Source organism: Amblyomma americanum, chromosome 1, assembly GCF_052857255.1.
Source record: "Amblyomma americanum isolate KBUSLIRL-KWMA chromosome 1, ASM5285725v1, whole genome shotgun sequence".
NCBI classification, from domain to species: domain Eukaryota; kingdom Metazoa; phylum Arthropoda; class Arachnida; order Ixodida; family Ixodidae; genus Amblyomma; species Amblyomma americanum.
This window is the reverse complement of record NC_135497.1, coordinates 300,101,658-300,122,628: the sequence shown is the minus strand read 5'-3', so window position 1 is coordinate 300,122,628 and position 20,971 is coordinate 300,101,658. Positions and strand designations below refer to the sequence as shown.

Genomic DNA, 20,971 nt, shown 5'->3' with positions numbered 1-20,971 from the left:
GGTGCGAATAGTGTTTAGATATGGTCCTGCAGTGGCTAACCGAAGTATATTTTGAAAGTTTGCCGCGTATCCGGCAAGAATTTTACGCTTGTCTTTTTATTTCTTGAGTTTTCGCAATTTTTGCTGAGAAAAAAAAGACAACGGAAAGTATGCATTGCAGTCGAGATAAAACCTCAAGCACCCCCCCCCCCCCCCCCCCCTTCTAGATACAGGACAATAAATCCTGTAGCCCGATCCTCCAGGACCACTGAACGCGTTTATAGTAGGTTTATAAGATAAGCAATGCAAACGGCGCGTAGAACAACATTTGTTAGAAGGGAAGCATCTCTTGCATGTAATTTTATTTTTAGCCGCCTTCTCGACAGTATTCTTTGTTTCTCGTGCTCCAAAATCATGATAACTTATACACCTTTCGTTTTCTTTCAGGTTCTTATTTACATCGGAAGCGCCGACCTGAGTGATGAAAAGAATCGTGGTAAATGTTTGCGTTTGCTCATATCGACATCGTCAAGATGTCTACTGATGTCGAATGCTGCAAGCAGTTTCCTTCGAAAAACAAATTACCTGACAAGCCTTTCAAAGTTTACGCCGGTTTAAGTGATGGTTGCCAGGTCCTAGTGAGCAGATGTACCAAAGAAAGGAAACTTGGAGTAAATGCCGCACATTTTAGTACTTCGCTATGAATGGGAAGACCACGCGAATACAGTTAAACATATCGGGGTAACTGTACAATGTAGGAAGAAATGAAAACTTTAGACAGTAGCAGGTATAACTCTCGCGTTTAAAGCACTGTAAAAGCTATTCTAGCAGTCACCTAAACGATCTGATGAATATGCGGTTTCATTGCGGCCACAGTATTCTACTGACAAGTTTATTTATTTATTTATTTATTTATTTATTTATTTATTTATTTATTTATTTATTTATTTATTTATTTATTTATTTATTTATTTATTTTTATTAGTATTTCTTCAGGATCACACAGGAGAGGGTCGAATGAGATGTGCAAATAAAACAGGGTGAACAAAACCAAGATAAGGAATCCTGATAAGTTGCGCTGAATATATTCAAAGGGAACAAAATAGTGGAGTTATTTTCTCTCCAGTCACGCAGTAAACAAACGTGTGCGCAACCTCCTTTGTGTCGGTCTGGGTTACTGGTGGGATATAAAAGGCTGGGAGTGGTGTATTACTAGAAGAAAGAGTGTCAGTGGAAAATAAAGAGTGTTTTGTAATTGTACATGCATACATGTATCTCTCAAATTCTTTACCTGAATATATCGCAAAATCTTAAACACCTACAGAGCTGCGCTCAAATTTCGTATTAGAGAGTAAAGTAATCGTCCTTATTATTTTTGTATCTACGTACGTGGAACCATTTGAATCCAGGCACGAGAGATGAACTCAGAGAACCCTTTTAAAAAGGACGCCTCCGCGTTTACCGTAAGCGCCAGTGGGGCTCCGGAACGTGCGTGTATCCGCTGTCTTCTCTCGCAGGCATCGGCGTCTTCAAAAGCTTTAAAATCAGCTGAATTGTCTACATAATGACTTCTTCATCATTACAGAAATGGCTAAAACTGCCATTGATGTTCTGTACCCACTGTAGACTCAAGGAGTGGGGATATAGGACAGAGCAGAAATGGCATAATTATAATCCCCAGGGAGGGGTCAATTTTTTTTGTGACATTTACTCGTGTTCGCCACAAAAAAATATGCAAATTTTAAAGTTTTTCTCCCGCAATATCCCGACTTGCGACTGAATGAGATATTGCTTGAGCTCTAAGAGGCAACAAGTTACTACGCCTAGTCGTGGGCGTGGCGAATGTAACAAAATACCTAGCCGCAAACAATTCTTACATAGACGACACCAACACACGCCAATACATCACGTGAAGCGCAACACGGCGCCATCCATGAATGAAGACAATACTCTGTTTTTCCTGCCATTGTTTAGGTCGAAGAAAATTGCAACAACCCTCCTTTTTTTTTACAAAGAAAACTTTACCTGATAACTGCAATGAGTTGCTATTGCATCCGATTTTGAGCAAATTAACAACGACTACCATAACATGAACCGGAACGCAGATATGAAGATCTGCGTTGAAGGAGCCGCGGAAATGTCCTGGCCCTAAAATTTGATTGATGATGTTGATAGCATGTCGTCACTGAACCCGAATCTGACCAAACGAGCTGGCCTAAATTAGCTTGTTTTTTATACCATGATTAACATTCGCTTGTGCTTGGCTTAGTTTCGATGACTGTTGGCTTTCTTCATATCTACGTCATAAGCAACTCATTTTAACAACCCTTGTCTGCTCAGTAGCTCAACGAGTCCCTTGGTTCTGGCAGTCTTGATGTCATAGGTTGCATAACAGGGTTCTCGCACTGCTTCCGCCCTCGCTGCTCGACCGTGTTCTTATGTGACACTCGCGGTAATACAGAACGTACTACGTCCGCCGCTATGGACGAGGGTGGCGCTGGTGAACTCTCAAGGTTCGCTTACACGAAGCATAAATACCCCGAAAAGCAAAAGATTTTAACAGCCGCCGATGTAGCTCAGTTGGTAGAGCACCGGATGCGATATTCGGATCCCACCGGCGGCATGGTTGTTTTTTCTGCTGCCTAATAAGCAATTTTCTTCAAGCGACAGATTAATCGAAGTACTATTCTTCCATTGATTGACACTACAAATTAAAAAAAATAAATACAAACATTCCCATATGCACCTTGGTTTCGGAGACTGTTCGCTTCCTACATATGTTTCTCAAACCAGCCACTCATTTTACTTGTTTTGTCTTATAATATATATATATATATATATATATATATATATATATATATATATATATATATATATATATATATATATATATATATATATATATATATATATATATATATATATATATATATATATATATATATATATATATATATATATATATATATATAATGTGAGATGACGTTGACAGCGCTTTGCGGGCATTGCGCCCGCGTTTCGGTACAATGACGTTCGTGCTTAATTTGTCGAAGATACCGCGGTCACCATAACACACGTCTGAGCGGAAAGTAACCGGCGCATCCGAGTTCAACTACATACGAATGATTTCACAGCGCACGGCCGCCTCTCTGCGATCACCAATTGCTCACAACTCTGGCCATGCAAACGCGTGCGAAGCATCAAACAGTGGCGTCCACATTTCCCTCGCCTTCGCCCACAGCGCGCTTTGCAACAGACTGTTACAAGCAGCCCGAGTGTACACACAGCCAGGCGCCTGCACACTTGACCCCAATTGGCCAAACCACTTCAGTTGAAGCCGCTCTGGCCACCCACCACGAATCGTGATGGGTCCGCGTAAACAAGAGAACGGCCGCAGCAGTGTTCACCGCCCCCGCGATATTTAACGCGGCGAACGCTGAACACTGCGGAGACGCACGCGGCGGGGCGTTGTTCGCACCCGCACAAAAGAAGGCTGCGCGCAACAACGAACTCGTTGTGCCACGTCGCGAAAGGTGAAAAGGCAACGACGCGTTATTTCTGCCGGCCGAGTCAATGCGCAGGCACGCGCGGTTCCAGCTTACCCGAGTGTGTGAGGGCTGCAAATTACATAAAGACAAACTGCAGCGAATGGGAAGCACTAGAAAAACCGAAGAGACAGAACGGTCTTGGGTGACCGACATAAATGGCGCGCAGGCGCGGAGAACGGCTGAAGCGGCGGTCAGGCGCGAATAGCCTTCCCGATCAAACTTCTTGGACAGCTTGCTTCCCCCCCCCCCCCCCCCCCCCCCCCCGCTCCTTTTTCTTCTCCGGTTCAGGCGGTCGGAAGGGAGACCGGCGAACTGTGATGGGCGCCGTCCTTAGCCTCGATTCGCCGCCGCGTTAGTGCGCGCGCCGAAAGACACCCCGCTTGGAACGCGAAGCAAACAAAGAAGCCGTCTTGGAGAGAGCGCCGTCTTTGCGCGGCCAGAACAAAAGACTCCTCGCAGCGACTGTTTCCTCGCGCCGAGAGCACAGAACGCGGAAAAGCGAGCATGCAAACAAGCGGACCACACAGCCACGCGTACGGCAAAGGCAAATACGCGTGCGGGCGGCGCGGAGGAGCTAAGTGGCCGGGGCTTGGATTCAAGAGAAGAAGCAAAATAAAGGGAACGACACGAGAACGGAACGCTAACAACGCCGCGGACGCCGAGTGTGCTTTACTCTGTTCCTAAACTCGTCGCTCTTTTCTTTACACCCAGAGATCTGCCCTGAGGAAGTCGAGAGACGTTAAGCCGTGGCTGGCGCGATTTTGTTTCGTTGGGAGCGCTTCTGCGTCGCAAGGCTTTGGTTAAAACTATAGCGCCGGCGTGGTCGGTCCCTGTGGCAGCTACAGCAAAGGGAGTTCCTATTATAGTCGCTAGTAGACGTTTTTCATCGTTGGGTGTGGGCGTTTTGAGCATGTATAGGCAGCTGCTTTGCGTTACAGGTCGGCATTTTTTATACCTCCGCGGCCTCCCACGCATAATAAGACCTGTGCTCTACCGGCTGCGAATGCTATAGTCATTTTTTCGCTATATATATGAAGAAAAGTTAAGTAAGGAAAAGAAGGAAAATTTTGCCGTCCGATAATTTATGTTCCAGTCACAGCACACGGGCAGAAGCACCTGCTTTATTTTAAGCACGGCGTAACTAGAAAAAAAAAGCTCTGTAGTCTTTATTTTCGTTTCTACAATACATTTTTGTACACTTATACTAGTCGATAACGATTTCAAGCGGGAGTTGAACAGTGTTTTTTTTTTATGTGTTAGTTGGGTGTGTTTAGAAAAAACAGTAATCGAATTCCCGTGACAATTTTTGTTCCCAATAAACTTTTTATATGAGATGGGCAAACGTGTTAACACAAACAAAAGAACCTTATTTTTGGCGGAAAAAACCGTCGTAGTATTTCTTTTAAAATTTGTCTAATTGTAGAGAAACAATATCGTATTGAATTATTTGGTTCAAACTATGAAATAAAATGCATAATCCAGCCCATATTTCTTTCTGCTACCATTACTGGATATCACCCGTTAAAAAGATTAACAGTTACGAATTCAGTCGATGAAGTGACGGCATACAGTCTGGTCAGGAATCATGGTCATGAAGAGTACTGGTCACTGGCCAAGGCCAATAAAGATGGAAATTTTGACTTTTCGGGAGCATTACTGCTCCCATGTTCACTAGCGATATAGATATAGATATTGATATAGATAACGAAGAAGGGAGCCGTAGAGCTCCCGAAACGTCAAAATTTCTATCTTTATTGGCCTTGGCCAGTGACCAGTACTCCTTATCAGTTACGAATTCACTTCACACTAAATACATGAGGTGCCATTTTAGTTACCACAATGGCAAGATCTCAAGAAATGATTTGAAAGCGCGTTCTTGCTTGTTAACTTCGCTAATGAGTCAAAACATGGATAAGTTTGCTTTTTCGCGTCAATAATGCTGGATAACGGCAGCCATAACATTGCCATATTTATACGGTGTTTCAACGTAATTTGGCGCTGGATCATATTTATAGAACGCTTTGGTCCAACTTTCGAATGCTTTTTATCAAGTACCGCTTTAATGAAGCTTAGACCAAACATGTGCAAAATTGTATAGTTCTGCTTTATGCTCGTGGCACTCCAAAAAGAGCTCAGAAAGGCGCTTAATTCGCTTTCTGCTGCTGAAGAGGTGTCGTTTTCACCACTCACACACACAAAAATGTAATAGTAGTGACTATGAGGAGCTAACGGCCACATGAGGGTCGAATAAGACGGTTAAAAGGCTTTGACTTCTTCAACATTAAAAAAATAACTTTGAACGCAGGCCACAAAATTACTGCCTACAACAACACAGCATCTATCCCAGCGAGATCTATGCATAAAGGAAGGCAGAGCTTTTAAAAGAAAACAGTTAACGTTTCCACTTTGCTGCGTATCCAGTAGTTGGGTTAAAAAAGCAGTTATTGTTTTCCCGTCCATTGCCATGTCAGAGAACTCGACATGTCTCACGAGTCGGCACATAAGTGCCTGACTCTGTCCAAATCAGGTCAAACCTTCTCAACAATGTTTATATCTATGTGCAAAAGCATATATATATGGCAATGACAGCGCCCCTGCTTATTTTAAAAGCAGATATCAGTTTCACGAGCTCCAACACGAGAATTGCCAGGTTACAAAGCCGATGTTTCCGTTCACGGGGTGCTGCAAAGGATAGTGCGACGGCTATGTCGGACTAGTTAAGAAATACTGGACAACTCATTCTGTCTTGGAAACGAGAGCATAAAAACAGCCAGTGGCTCCGAAGGCGCTCTCGAAAGACAGCTAAATGAAATCAGCGTTAAGGACTTTCCTCAGAAAACGATAACAGCTTTCAGGGCCTTCCCCACCGCCAGCTTACCCACTTTCAGGACAGGACCGAACAATGGAAAAGAGCAAAGAAAGTGTGTGATAACCAGATTTTCCTCATGTAAAAAATGATATTCAATCTAGCTTTTTATGTGGCCTATACCACAGTTTTGGAGTGGATGCAGTTCAAGCCTAGTTTACGGCCTTATGCCGGACCATTAGTTGCGACATGAATGGTTCCCCTTCACTTCGTAACCGAGTTTACGGAATACAAGTTATGCGCCTGAACGATCTTTTTATTTGGAGACTTTCGTACTTAGACCAAGGTATCTTTATCTAATACCCTGAAAATGAAATGGTTAGCTCAGTGTGTGGAAACTTTTTTTGACTGACTTTGCAATGTAGGACAATCTTAACCATAATGCATTATATACATAATGGAAGAGAGCGTCAGTGAGCCAACGCGGGCTTCGAAAATTAATGCTCTGAGCAAAGAAACTCCAAAAAATATTATCGCCTTGTTGTACCCGAGCCAACTCTGGCTTACGTCTCAGCTCAAAATGGCTGACCAGTTTAAAGTTGACATTCGAAAAAAATCGGCGCCCTAAAATGCATGAACAATGATTTCTGTAGAGAGTCAGCGGTGATATAAAATTGAAACTAAAAAAGAATAAACACAAAAATATATTAAACAATGCCAACATTAAATAAACATTGAAACGTTCACCAACGGAAGGTCATAATACTGTTTCTTGTTTTGACATCAGCCATACCCTGAGAGAGTAGGAACCTATTACCGTTTGAACGCAATAAAACGGAGCTAAAAAGCTAAATAAATCTAAATTGTTTCGTGAAATTTTACCGTTGTACCAACTGAAATGGAACCGCAGGCTGTCACTGCGAACTAGAAATACGGGCCATTAGTATCTTTAACGGACAAATTCAGCAGTGGTAACTGAACTGGATATAGCCTGCATTGTGCATATTTTTTTATATTTGAAAACAAAATAATCCAACACATTATTGTTCCTCTAAAACTCTCAGGTCCTACATGTGTTTCATGGAAATTTTAACGGAAATCGATGAAGAACGCCGAGTTCTTGCTCCGTTATGTGCCATATTATTCTCCTGAAAAGTAACCTGCTTGGAATGCTTAACTTTTTTAATAAAGTTTGTTGTTTTTTTGCCGCAAAATGTCAAAAGCCAAAAATGTTTTATGTGGTGCCTCAAACAGAAAAGCCTTCATATGATTATGGATGAAATATTCTGGCTTGACCAAATACTTTGTTTTATTTTGTACGGATCCAAACTTGCGATATTGTTGCTTTATTAAAAAGAGCCAATAATAATAATAATAATAATAATAATAATAATAATAATAATAATAATAATAATAATAATAATAATAATACATCGCAAAAGCGATGTTTTCCATCTCTCGTGTTATACGATTTTTTTTCAAGTAAACTGCAGCATTTATTTTTGAAAAACTAACGTCCATTCCTTCGTGTAGCCCTATTTTTTCCATCGCATATAAAATTTAATTTAAAGCAAACAACGCTCTTCGGACCTCGATTACCGTCCTTATCTGAGCACAACCACCTACGTGTGCAATTTACAGAACACTTGTTCACAGTTCCTGACTCTCTTTTGTGCACTAATTAACCTCCTGGATGTGGGTACAGTAGCTGGGACCAACTTGCCTACCCACTCTTGATTGTTCGGCTCGTTCCGAGTGTCAGCCGTGCTTGATTTGTGTTGTGGTTACTTTTTTCCCCTTTTTAACTTTCTTTCTATGCCAAAAGTAAGAGAGGAACGAATGACCCGAGAAGGCGCTGCCTGCGGCCACCGACGTCGTTAACCTACGTCGGGGGGTGGAGGACGCTCACTCACCGTCGTCTCCGGTCATCTCCTGCAGCATCTTGAAGGAGCGCGAGGGGATGTTGCCTCCGCGGTAGCGCGGGTTGATGGTCGTGTCGTCCAGCTCCTCCGGGTGGTTGCAGTACTCGCGGATGTCTGCGCACGCCGTCAAGCGCCACTTAAGGTCAGTGTACAGGAAGACGCGCGCAGCAAAGTCCAAAACGAAGCGCCGCCGCAGCGCGTTATGGCGCAAACAGTGCCGCCGAAGAGAGAGAGCAGGCGAAACGGAGGGAATTTAAATGACTCCGTTAGCTTCCAGCCTGGACTGTTCCCGCTGGTCTACAGCTTTCTTGCAGAGCACATAAACAATTTTGGTGAGGAAACCCGTCATTTTGAACGCAGGACTTGCGATGACATTTACCGCCGCTCGACAAAGCTTTCCAGGCCTCCACACCCAAGACCCGAGGGGGCGTGTGAAGATGCAGCGACGCATTGTTGTCTGCCACTCGCTGCTTTTTAAATTAAACCTGGCAATGGGAATTCCCGCTATCGCTGGTGAGCTGGCTCGAAGGAATTGACGAGGCCGTTTTACCAAGAGACGGATTCCTGGTTATCCATGGGCACGTTGGCCTGGGAACGTTTTCGACTTACTGTAACGTTCACCGTACAGACAAATGCGCGGTCAGGCTTCTTCGGAGTTGTTTGATTTTCTCAACCAAAAGCAGCAGCGACAAATGCAACTTATTATGGGATCTATCTCGCTCTCCTGAACTGTACACAGAGGGCGTCCAAAATTTCAAGACGATGCGACGAACTTTCGCGGCTGTCTGACAGCGAACTGCAGCTCGTTTACTGTTTATGACAGCTAATCAGTTGCAGTTCGGTCTCACACAAGACGAGCAGGAACTGCCACGTCGTCGTTCGCATTAAGAGAAGTCACGCGCAGTGACGAAGCGTGGTTGCCACTCTCTCTCAGGGAGACCGGGGTGGAGACGAAAGATTCGAGGCTACTTTATAGGCCACAGCTTTGTGCGTCTTTCTCGAAGTGTGAATAGCGTGCATCCGTACTACTGGGCGATATCCTCGATGTCACGTTGCCTCCGAAATGTGACGTGCGGGTGAAGGGCACTGCTCGCGAATTCATGCACGGATGCTCAGGAGTGGCAGACCTGGGGGTGGCTCCTGCTGTTGCGGCGGGTAGTAGTACTGCTGCTGCTGCTGGTAAGGCTGATCGTCGGCCCCGGTCATCTTCTGGAGCACCTGGAAGGAGCGCGAGGGAATCTGGTCCCTCCGCAGGCCGCTGAAGCGCATCTCATCCTCCTCGCGTGGCTTGGGTGGCGCTGCTGCGAGAACGGCAGAGAAACGAGGCTTAGAGCGCCAGGCGTGTGGGCCAGTGAATGAGGAAGAGCGGGCGAACAAACGGTCTCAGTCTTTGAATGCATGAGTGACTGAGTAAGGCAGGGACTGATTGATCACGCGGTTTGATAGGCGCATGAACGAATGACGATGAAATGAGAAAGTAGAGGGCGCGAGGGCCGTTGTCGAGACTACGGTCGGGGTGTTTATATTGAACAAAAGTGGATAGCAAACGGGGCATGTTGACTGAAAGGTTAAAGACTGAACGTGCATAAAATAGAGAATGGTAAGGCGACAGTGAGCGAGTGACTGAAGGACGACTGGAATGACAATGGAATGGAGGAAAGAGTTTGTGGGAAAATCAGCTGTTGAACACCCGGTCGTGCTATTCGAACATAAGCGAAGTGTTCACCATCGAAAGACCCGATCCTGACGCAGGTCTTGACTGCGTGTCGAAAAAAAAAGTAGTTTTCCTCATCCCTGAAAAAGCAAAAACGGAATGTGCACCTGTGAGAGTTTTTTTTTTTCGAAATCTAGAGATGCTTTAAGCAAAAAATCAAGGCGACTGCAAGAAAATCTCTGAACCTCATCGTCTTTCCATTTATAGCGCAAATGGTAGCAATGTGGGCGCCGAGACCTACTTTGTTTTGAAGACCAATCATACGAATAGCGCCTGCGAACTAACTGCAGCACACGCGACTAGGTGAAAAGGTTGAAGAGTCAGCATACATTCGGGTTCATGGACGAGGACGAAAGGAAGACGCTAGACACGACACGAGCGCTCGTGTCGTGTCTGGCTTCTTACTTCCGTCTTCGTTTTTTCCACTACCTTCACCACGAATCCGATAAAACTCGCCCAACTTTCCACCTTATTACATACGGGTTCTGCACGAGCATATTTCAGCACGTGTAGAGTGTGTGCTTGTGGGCCTGGCATTGAAGACGTAACGAAAACTTGTAAATGCATCACGCGCTGATAGGTTCGCTCTATCGACGCTGTAGCACATCATGTTTGAAACTTTCACTCGCTATCTTTCCGTGTACAACAAGATACAAGTAGTACTTTTGAATAGCTAGAGATATTCATTCACTGAAACGAAGAGCTTCCGGACTGTAACGCGGCTATTTAGGCACGGATAAGCACTGCCGAAAAGAAGGCAAGCGCTTTACACGTACGATGAGAAGGAACGCGAGAATCTAACAAAAAATGGAGAAAGCGCTTGTCGACACGGTGGATGGTCCCCAACCATCAGTACAGGGCATGAATGAATTGATTTGCTCGGAAAACAGTTGCACAATACCCGGGTGGGGGGGGGGGGGGGGCACCTTAGTCTTTCTTCTGAAGTACGGGCAGCATAATATCGCCAGCCAATCAGGGCCTCCAAGAGAGGAAAATACTTCCACAAACTAGTAACTTAACCACCGTAACTTCAGCAGTGTTCGCGAAAAGTATTCCTTAATGGAGGTGCCCTCGTGACGCAGTCGCCAACAGAGTTCCTCCTTTCCCACCGCGGACAGCCACGGCATAAGCAGCCCTCCGCAAGAGATTGTCATCGTGACTAGGTTCCCTCGCGGCCCTTGGAAGTGTTTACACTCGTCGATCGATGCGTCCCCCTCCAACACGCTGCTCTGCATCAATGCACCGCACCACAATGGCGTATTGTTTTCATCCTCCGACGTGCGTTCAGGAAGCCGAAAGGAAGAACTGATCTTCCATACGACTGTCTCCGCGAGAACTGCCGGGATGAAAAGATGCTTTTTTTTTTGTTCCATCGTGCTGTCTGAGCCTGACAAAGACAGGAAACGTAGGGTATATGAAGACTTGTAAAGGAGCCAAAACTACAAAACCAGCAGATTTGAGACTTGCTTTTGTGTAAGCTATTTTAAGTCTGTACCTTTCTTAATTATGGCCTGCTGGTAGAATGATTTTTAGTTCAAGTTTGGCAAGCAAGCAGTATAGCTAAGACACGCATGCACTATCGGGCCCGAATCAAATGCGAACGCCTCCCATGCAGTGGACGCAGTCACTTCGTGTTTTTTTTTTAAAGTTTGCCTATAGTGAGAAACAAGAATGGCGCGTGTCTTCTCGCAGAAAGTCCGGCGGTTTGTACAGCCTTTGCGAAAAGTAACCAGGCTGCATGGCTTGCTTCTCATTCGAATAGTAGAGCCCTTAAGGCTTCCCTAAAGATAAAAAAGTTCTTGAAAAGTAAGGACAAGGGTTTGATCCCTACCACACAGAGATTTAGAGCTTGAGGGCTGGCATTATAGCTTCAAAATACGAATGAGAAACAAGCCGTCTAGCCTGGTTACTTTTGGAAAAGACTGTACTTTCATCAACCGGTTGGACACCATGTCGTGCTGCACACGCATACAAACGCACTAGGGCGTTCGCGTTTTAACCTGGCTTGGTAGTGCATATTGTGCTCGCGGTTACTTTCTCGTGAAGTACAGGGTGCTCATGTCTGTGAATGCGCTTCACAGCAAGAGCGCTCTTTGTTAGCACTTGTCCCAAAAAGCGCTTCCGCAGCCGTAGAAGCACAAACTTCTCAGAAGGTCATAATTTTTCCGTGGCGGTCTGGTAATGCTTCGTGGAGCGCAATGATTTCGAAATGACACCCGCCTTGCTTCTTTACCTGTGCAGTGTGCAGGGCTGTGCAGTGCGACAATTATAAGCCACCCTAAAAGTGAGCAAATACAAAACACACGGGCGACGAGCTTTTGTAACAAACATAAAGGCAAATATACTGAATCGAAGGCACCGGAGAATAAGACAGGGTGGCTAAGTGTTCCAACCATTACACCTAGAGTCATATAAACTTAGTGACAAGTCATGAAATTTGTATGCGTACAACGCGCGCTTCCAGTTTTGGACCTTGCCTGATCATCCATGGCCTTGTGGCTAGGCTCCCAGGTATACAAACAGTGAGCCGTGTCACTGCGATAGCGAAGGTCGACAATGCATATATACTCCTGTATATGCCCTCGATATATTTTTTCAAGCCACAATGCGTTTAGAAAAGAAATAATGGCTATTGCTTTGTCCTTCGCCGTGCGAGTCGGCCTTTTAAAGACGCCAGCCCTATCGCCCATCATGCGGCTGAATGCAACGCGAACGCTTCGCCCAAGCACGCGCATGCTGGTATAACAACCCTTGCGTGATTCGGCGCGTGTGAAGCGGTGCCGTACGCCGCGTGCGGGACCTTTCCTCCGGCTCCCACGTGCACGGATGCAAACACCGAGAGGTTCTGCAGACGTATCTGCCTTCACATCTACGGCGGAGGGCCGAGGGATAAGCAATGCATACGTGCTTCCACAGTCAACAAAGAAAGGGCTCCTGGATTAGTTTCGATCCCCCCTGAGGTTTTTCTTACTTTTCTTTCTAAGAGTTGGTCCCGAGATATCAGTTTATCTATTTAAACACGCAACCTTTCGCTTCCAAGCTAGCTCTTGCAGGTCCTCCTTCGAGGAGGTAGTCGACGGCGCGTAGCACAAATGAGCAGCGGAGAGCCATAGGCGACACAGCAGCCGGGCAGACGGAAAGATGAAAGTTGTACTTCCTCGCGGAACACAAAACTTTAATCGTTACATAGACCTAAATGATAAAGCAGCGAAGGGAAAAAAATTGTCCCTCGTTGAACTGCAGTTATCTCTCGGGATGAGCATGAATTTAACGGAACAGAAAGGAGCATTAATCAAAGCATGTGCTCGGGTGTGTGCGAAGCAGCCGATTCAAAAAAAGAAAGAGGACGAGAGAAAGAGGTTGGCGTCGAAAACGAGCTAAGCTTTTGATCGCAGGCATTAATTTCCGCCTTTTCACTATCCCCGCTGCCGGGCGTTTAAATATTTCAGAGCGTACATCTTCTGCTCGAACCCCTTCATATGTGATGAGCATCCGAGAAAGTCTTCGTTTAGTTATCATGCAGTTTTGTAAGCACGCCGACGACAGAAACAATCGCTTACCGACAACGCTGTCGAGAGGAAACCAAATGGCGGGTAGCCGTAGTTTTTCTTTTTTTGCCCACTGTTCTCCGCCACCGTCTGGTGGTGCGTAAGGGGATATCTCTCATCCTCCATCGCATCCCATTCGGCAGCAGGGCTCAAAGCGAACCTGTCGCCGCTCGTGCGACACCTAAAACGAGCGCATCGCGGGCATTTCGCGCAGCGAAATGCCAGCGATGCGTTCGCGCGAGCCCACACTCGACGCGCAAAAAGACGACGCGCGCCGCGCACTGTCGGAGGCGAAAGGGCGTACTCACTCCTCGTGTACGGCTCGTACGGGACCACGCGGACAAGCACTTTCTCCATACCGGCGGCTCGGCTGCTACTTCGCGCGGCACACTGCGTCGCCGCCCGCACCGGCTCCGAGGCGGCCGCCAGGAAGAGAGTAACTTTCGCCCGCGCACCAAACGCCCGCAGTGTCCCCCGCTTCCCTTCCTCGGCTGCTTTGCGGACCGGCGTGAGGAGAAAAAGCGAAAGCGGCGCGCGCGGGACTTGGCTCGGAGCGTTTGTTGCCTGCCGTCCCCCGCGGGCGCCGCTCTCCTTCCCCCTTTCCGCCGGGCGCGTTCCACATAACGGCGGAGCGGAATGATCGGCTCCATCGGCTCGACGACGCAACGCCGCGGGCGCGACGGCTGCGCTATGGCATGTGCCCATACGTGCACCATTGCGGGCTTCGGTCATCCTGCGGCCAGCCTCCGCTTACGGTTCCGCCCGCGCTCACATGGGGGAAGGAAAACTACGTTAAGCCTCGAACAGCGGGCAAGAAACTGGCACAGCTCGACACGCGAATGAAGCGGCCACCTGTGATTCGTTGAATTTACTCGGAGTAAGCTTTCTATGAAGGTGCTTCTCGCGAAGGCAGACGCTCCGCGGTTTCGAGATAAGTTCTGCGATACAAATTCTTGATGAATGCTGATACTTTTGCTTCGACTTCTTTTGCCGTCTGTGTAAATGCGGCAATTTCGTTAGCAGTAACCTCGCGGTTGCATTCCTAATAGAGGGCGGAAGGTAGACTTCTAAATTACCTATAGTGCCACATAGTCTTTTCTTTAGTTTCGAAAACGCAAGTTTGAAGTGTTAATAACAAGAACAGAATGCCATAAAATAAGGAAAAAAAAGCAGTTGTAGCGTCACCTGGAGGGAACTAGTACAATAATCCATTTCGATTTCCTTTCTGGAAGTGACATTTTAGTAGCGAAGTTCTGACATGAATTGAGTTGCAGTGCTCTGGTTGTATTCACAAAATTGCAGTAGGAAGTTTACAATTGCCATTTTAAATTGAATCATGCGCTACTGCATTTCTTATTCAGGTTTAGATCTGGCTCTGTCACTCCCAGGACTTCTGTTAGGAGACTCCGCCAACTGCGAATTCACCAAGCTGTAATCTTCCTCGGCACCCTTTTAGGCGCACTATTTCAATCTCTCTTTGTTGTTGTACAAGTTTCGTTATTTTATCCCAGCTCGAAGTCACGCGCCGTTGGCCGCGCATAGTCGGTCCTCTCGCGCCAAACACGCGCGCGAGAAAGCGTGTTTGTACTACGTGAGGAGCCTGAGCGCGCCCCAAGTCGAGCGAGCGCCAACTCTCTACGATGGACGCGCATCCGTTCTCGAAATGCAGCGCCTTGGTTTTCTATCCGTTTCAGCTGCTTCCCATAAAGCTTTCTTTCGTTCTCTCGGTTTTTTTTCTTTTTCTTTCCTTGAAGTATTTTTTTGGAGCGAGTTTCAGTTTACTCTTCTTTTTTTTTTTTTTGAGCTGATGGCAAAAATTCGAAATCTCTTTGGCGACATGCTCCGTGCACATTATGCGCGGCTGGAGCGATGACGTGTTATCGCTCGTTCTTGGTCAACCTGCGCCAGATTACGAGCCGCTGCAGACGCTGCGTGCGAGCCAGGTAGGCACATACTCGCTGCTAGAAAATGAAAGTATTCGTGTGCGCGGGCACGTCGGCTGCAGCGTAATGGGCACATTTATTCGCTGCAAAGCCGCGGCCGGAAGTTCTTTGGCGCTGGCAGAGCGAAGGTGGTACAGCGGCGGATCGTGGATTTCTAGGAATGGCAAACGGGAGCAATGGAGGACGCCCAGGGCTCGTGACGATTGCGGCTCTGGAGAGATGCGTACGCCTTGGCGACCGGCAGCATTAAGCCAGGACGTCGCAGATAAACGAAGAAGAAAAAGAACTTCAGAAGAGCCATAGTGCGCCCGTGCACACGATACCTACGCGTAACGCCCAAACACAGGTGCTAATTATCTGTTATTTTGGCCTTATTAAAAAAATACATCTGGGAAATTTTGAAACCTTCCTCTTCGCTTGCAGCTGTGCCTTAGCATCTGTGTGCAGCAGAGAACTAATACGTGAACCTGAAACCATAGAGTACAATTATAACTCAAGAAAACTACTGACCGACTTGATCGAAATATCAACGTTTCCTGCAAGTTCTGCTGAGAATTATACTGCTGGTGACGAAAATTTAAAGGCGAATCAGACATTCTTATCGATGTCGTTTATCTTTTTCCTGTCATTGGTTATTAAGAAAAACATATCAGATTTGATTGCCTATTGTGGTAAACCTAGCGTGAAATGGTGGTTAGCAGACGAAAGCAAGGAGAAACAAATCAACAGCGTAATGAAAATAACTCGCTATGATTACTGCTTAACTCGCTCTGTATAGGTACTATGGTCATCTTGCTAATCAAAACAAAATCGTAACAGAAGTGGAGTTTGATTACAACTGATAATTTATTGCGTTTACTTAACGATGCGCATCAAAGCGGATGGTATAGATATAAACGCTGTGCACTGCACAGTTGCGTGGGCTCAGATTTGTTACAGGCACGATCCTAGGGCGTGGCATATAAATGACTGTGGTGATCAGGGGAGACGCTTTACGGCTTGCAACGCCCGGTTGGGGCGTTCGGAATGCGTGCTTCGTTGCATCTGTGCTGATCGAATCTCGCGACGACCTTGCTGGACGATTACGATCGCGCTGCTGTTAGGACTACCTCTGGCCTTACAGATGTCTGCGTCGATAAAACGGCTAACCCCACTCATGATAATTCCTTCTCTCCTCAGCGGACATACAAGCAGCACTTCAGAAGACGGGACAACTCGAGCGTTGCTAAGAAGAAATCTTATCCGGATACAGACAAAACGTCACAATATGCGCTAATTCGCTGCTCTTGCACACTCGGCGGCCGACTACGAAACCCGCGCGACCACGCACCGGTAAAGGTCTGCTTCCGAGGTGAACAGCTGTAAGGCGAGGTAAAGTGCTCTGACCTTTTTCACGTCCAACCACCCTCTCCCCTCCTCAAAAAAAAAAATTAAACCCAGAGAGAGAGAGAGGGGGAGAGACCGTGGGAGGGGGGGGGGGACTTAAAAATATACTATGCGCTGTGCGCAAAGGTACCTTCTCTCAAAGACTGCAGTTCAATGTTCAGCAAGCGGAACCCATGTATGGCGAATATGACGGTTGATCAAGAGAGCCCTTTCTGGCCAGGTGCACGCATAGATGAGCGCTGGGTGTGAGTTTTCCCACCGCTGCCGTACAGGGAGTCAAAAGACGAAATGTGGAAGCACGAAGAGCGGCGCTCAGACAGTGGGCATTATCGAACAGATAGCAAATTTGCCTCCAGAAAGCTCCTCCAGAATAAGCTCCGGGAAATTCAGACACGAAAATGCGTTGCACCATTTGCATTTGCTCCTTACGAGTTCGGGTTCATTGCCAATACGGAGAGAAAAGGATACGGAGGCAAGATTAATTACAGCTGTCGACGATGCATGGCGTGTAAAGGACTCGGGTGCGTATTAGATGCTTGGCAATGCTTTTGCATTGTGCCTCGCGCATCTTCGATACGCAGCTGCAAATAGAGAAGCGCTGTAAAGAACTGCGCGTTATCCGTGATGCACAGCATATGCAGATATGTGGATTAGAGGCAATGACAACATTTGTCCGAAGGGTTACTCCGCGATGCATATGCGCCGCGCCGAGTCAGCGAAGAACGCCCATAGTACAGGCTGTCCCATTACCTTCGCGTGACTTCGTTGAGTCAGTGGGCGCCGTCAATGGCCGTCAGAAGAGAGGCGTTTCTGCCAGCATCGCCCCCTTTCGCTTTCGTGACATCGTCTATACGTCACCGAACGACAGCTAGCGAAGCTGACGACAGTGAACTGCTGCCTGCGGCTGCGCTTATACCGTGCAGCGGCATTTGACGTTCCGACGCGCACAACCACCGCGTTGCATGGTTCGAGTGCAAAACCGACGAGCTATTTTGCATCTGTACTAATTCGCAGCTGTAACTGAGCCATGCTGATGAAAACGAAAAAAAAAAAACGAAGCGGCTAACGACGACCGTGCAGTGGAGTCACGCATATGGGCCGAAGCTGTGGCGACACCAGTAGCGACGCTGCGCTTGCCAGTGCGTTTTGCCCATGTAGTATACGTATACGTCTAGCATGATCCGGACTTGGAACGAAGACCGCCTGTGTTGGCGTGCGAGTAGAAGCAGTAAAAGAGCGTGCTACTCATTAAACCTAAATAGAGCACTGATAACATACGAAAAACAAAACGCAATACATCATCGTAGAAAAAGTTTCAAATAAGAAGAGTGCAAGTCCACGAGCGCCGTTCGATTGTCTGCTCTCTCAGTCTCAGCTTCGCGCTATTTTACGCAAGTTCACGGCGCGCTCTCGTCTTTGAAGCCAGCAGTTTTATTGGCTAAGGCTGGCGTCAAGCTTGAACTGAACAGCGCCTAACTCACTGTGCAACTGTTTTCTTCGCGAACATGGAGGTCTCCCTCCTTTTTTTTTTTCTTCGTCAACATTTTTTACAGACATTGGTGTATTTGCGTGTAACGAGGGCAGCTGCGTGGAATTGGAAAGATGCGGTTTTCGTGCTCTCGACGATGCATTTTCAGCACGCTGCACGACCCATGCAAGTTCGTCCGTATACACTTCAAGATCATTTCCTTGCCGCTAAATGGCACTCTTTTTTTTCTGCTCGTGTTGATTGCCATCGCGAGTTTCATTACGCTGACAGAAGAAAAATTACAGCACAAAGATAACAGTAAATTATCTTATCTCAGCTTCGCAAGTAATATGAACAAGTTGTGTGTGTTTAAAAAAGAAAATTCTTGAAATTACATTTTTTTTATTTCCGTAATACCCTGCCCCGCCTCCATAACGGTTGTGAAATAGAAGCCAGCTGAGCTCCACAGGGTTTAAATTTTTGCTCAATTAAGGCCATGAGATAGCAAGCAAAACTCTTCTGGCAGCATGGCACAGGGGTTTTTGCCGAAGGCTATCGAAGACATGTAGTACCCTCATGTAATTAATACCTCTTCAATAGGGCCTTTGAAGTAGTAATAAATAAAGTGCTGTACCTTAAATACGCTGGCGGCGCACTATAGAATAGGTTTGGTTTATGGTTTATGGGGGTTTAACGTCCCAAAGCGACTCAGGCTATGAGAGACGCCGTAGTGGAAGGCTCCGGAAATTTCGACCACCTGGGGTTCTTTAACGTGCACTGACATCGCACAGCACACGGGCCTCTAGAATTTCGCCTCCATCGAAATTCGACCGCCGCGGCCGGGATCGAACCCGCGTCTTTCGGGCCAGCAGCCGAGCGCCATAACCACTCAGCCACCGCGGCGGCTGTCACTATAGAATACGGCAACTCTGACAACAAGTATTTGCGAGTATGTGGTGGCGAATGTCACACACGGGTCTGCCGCTCTTTTTGCAGCCACTCGGCTTCGAAGCTTACATAAAGGATAGGCGATTGTTACGAACTGGATAATTTGTAGGGCTTGCGCAATTACCGTTGCTCGACGGTTTTAATAATGGACACTCTTGGCAATGCAGGGTCAAGCTTCGAATTTCGCGAGATTATGACTCCGTTATTTTTTGCATGACTTCAAAACTTAATCAGAAAGCGAAGTTTGCTCTCTACGAGAGGGGTGGGGTGGTGGGGGGGGGGGGGGGGGACACGCGGATTGTATGATTGTCTTCAGGCGCAGAGCGCACGTGCTAGATCGACAGGACCGATCGATTCGCGACATCACCGTCGAGGATTTCCTTCACTAAACCCAATCATGCCGGTCCTAACGATCACTAACCTGGGAAAAAGCGGCCACTGAGACCGCGAAACTTTACAAAGTTAGCCCGTCGCTCCCGCGCATCGGAATTCTGCTTTAGTTAACTTGTTTCAGCTCATTCAGCAAGATACCGGCGTCGGTCGACCTTTTAACCCGCATAACCCCTCCAAGCCCGGAAGAGCTCGTCAATTACGTGGTTCAGTTCGTCTTCCTGTGCAGCGGAAGGCAGGGGCACCACAAAAGCCCGGCCTTGCGCACCCAAGTTTTCGGTTCTCGCTAAACAATCCGCACGGTCGGGCATGTATGCCTTCCGCCGCTCCGGAAGTCATCACCATTACGACCTCTGCCGCGGTCTGCAAAGGATCGTGAAACGCCGCCGCGTGTTACTTTTTTATCAGGCTGGCGAGAAAACGAGCGAACTACAGCGGACGCTTCCAAGGCACGTGGACCGCTGCCAACCAGTGTCCACTCCGTGTTCGCGCTGAGGTGAAGGTGCCTCTCGCAGGCCGGAGAGAGAGAGAGGAAATACAGTGAATTATATAGCGCGCATCGAGCGATACAAACGCCGTCCGCGTCGTAGTCCTTGCGCAATGAGAGCCCCTGGGCACGCGGAAAAGAGGAAAACGTACTCGCACCGGGCAGGCCTGTACGGTAAAATGCCACGCGTGTGCTCGGCGGCTTAGGGCAACCAGCGAGTGCGTGCCTAGATTGCTCTGCACGTAGGCGACGGGATAAGATTAAGAGGAGCTTCGCGGAAGAATAATTGGCGCCATGCGAGGTGGGTGGTGCGGCGCGGGAGCAAGTCGCGAACGCGCGCCGCCGTGACACTTGGTATTATTTACCACCCCTTCTTTTTGTCATGTTCTTTATTTGGTTTAGCAGCAAAATTGCTCGAATTGAATTTGTCACCCAATATATTTTTTCTTCTATGCAAGAACTTGTTTTTCCTCTGGTACCATTGTGCACGCGTTTGACCAAGCAGGAGCAGCGAGTAATGGACTAATTTACGATACAACTCGACGCAACTTTCTATTTACAGCACTTCATGTTGTTTTCGTTTAGTCATTTCAATAACGAGTTACAGGTAGAGTTGATGTGCAACAGCTTATGTCGTTATTAAAGATGCGCTAACACCACCACGACAGTTTGCAGATTAGGTACGCTTGCAGCGCGCTGTAGATTTTATTTAACAAAAACAAAGCCATTGTGAGAAAATGAATCCGGTAAAAAGAATGTAAGATATGAAGTTTTCAGCAAGAAATTCAGTTCAGATATCGCACATCGGGAGTGAAAAGTATCGAAGGGCAAA

The 20,971-nt window shown here is 47.0% G+C and overlaps 1 protein-coding gene across 2 annotated transcripts in view; it reads right to left on the bottom strand.

The window, feature by feature from the left end:
• The window catches only part of LOC144115287 (uncharacterized), a 71,041-nt gene that overhangs the window by 4,845 nt on the left and 45,225 nt on the right, over positions 1-20,971 (bottom strand). The window contains exons 6-7 of one of the 2 annotated variants that reach the window (XM_077649610.1): positions 9,383-9,556; positions 8,247-8,369 (exon numbers count right to left, since the gene is read on the bottom strand). In XM_077649610.1, coding sequence (XP_077505736.1) covers positions 8,247-8,369; positions 9,383-9,556 — 297 coding nt within the window. The remainder of the gene's footprint in view (positions 1-8,246; positions 8,370-9,382; positions 9,557-20,971) is intronic. The other variant, XM_077649611.1, reaches the window with a different exon arrangement.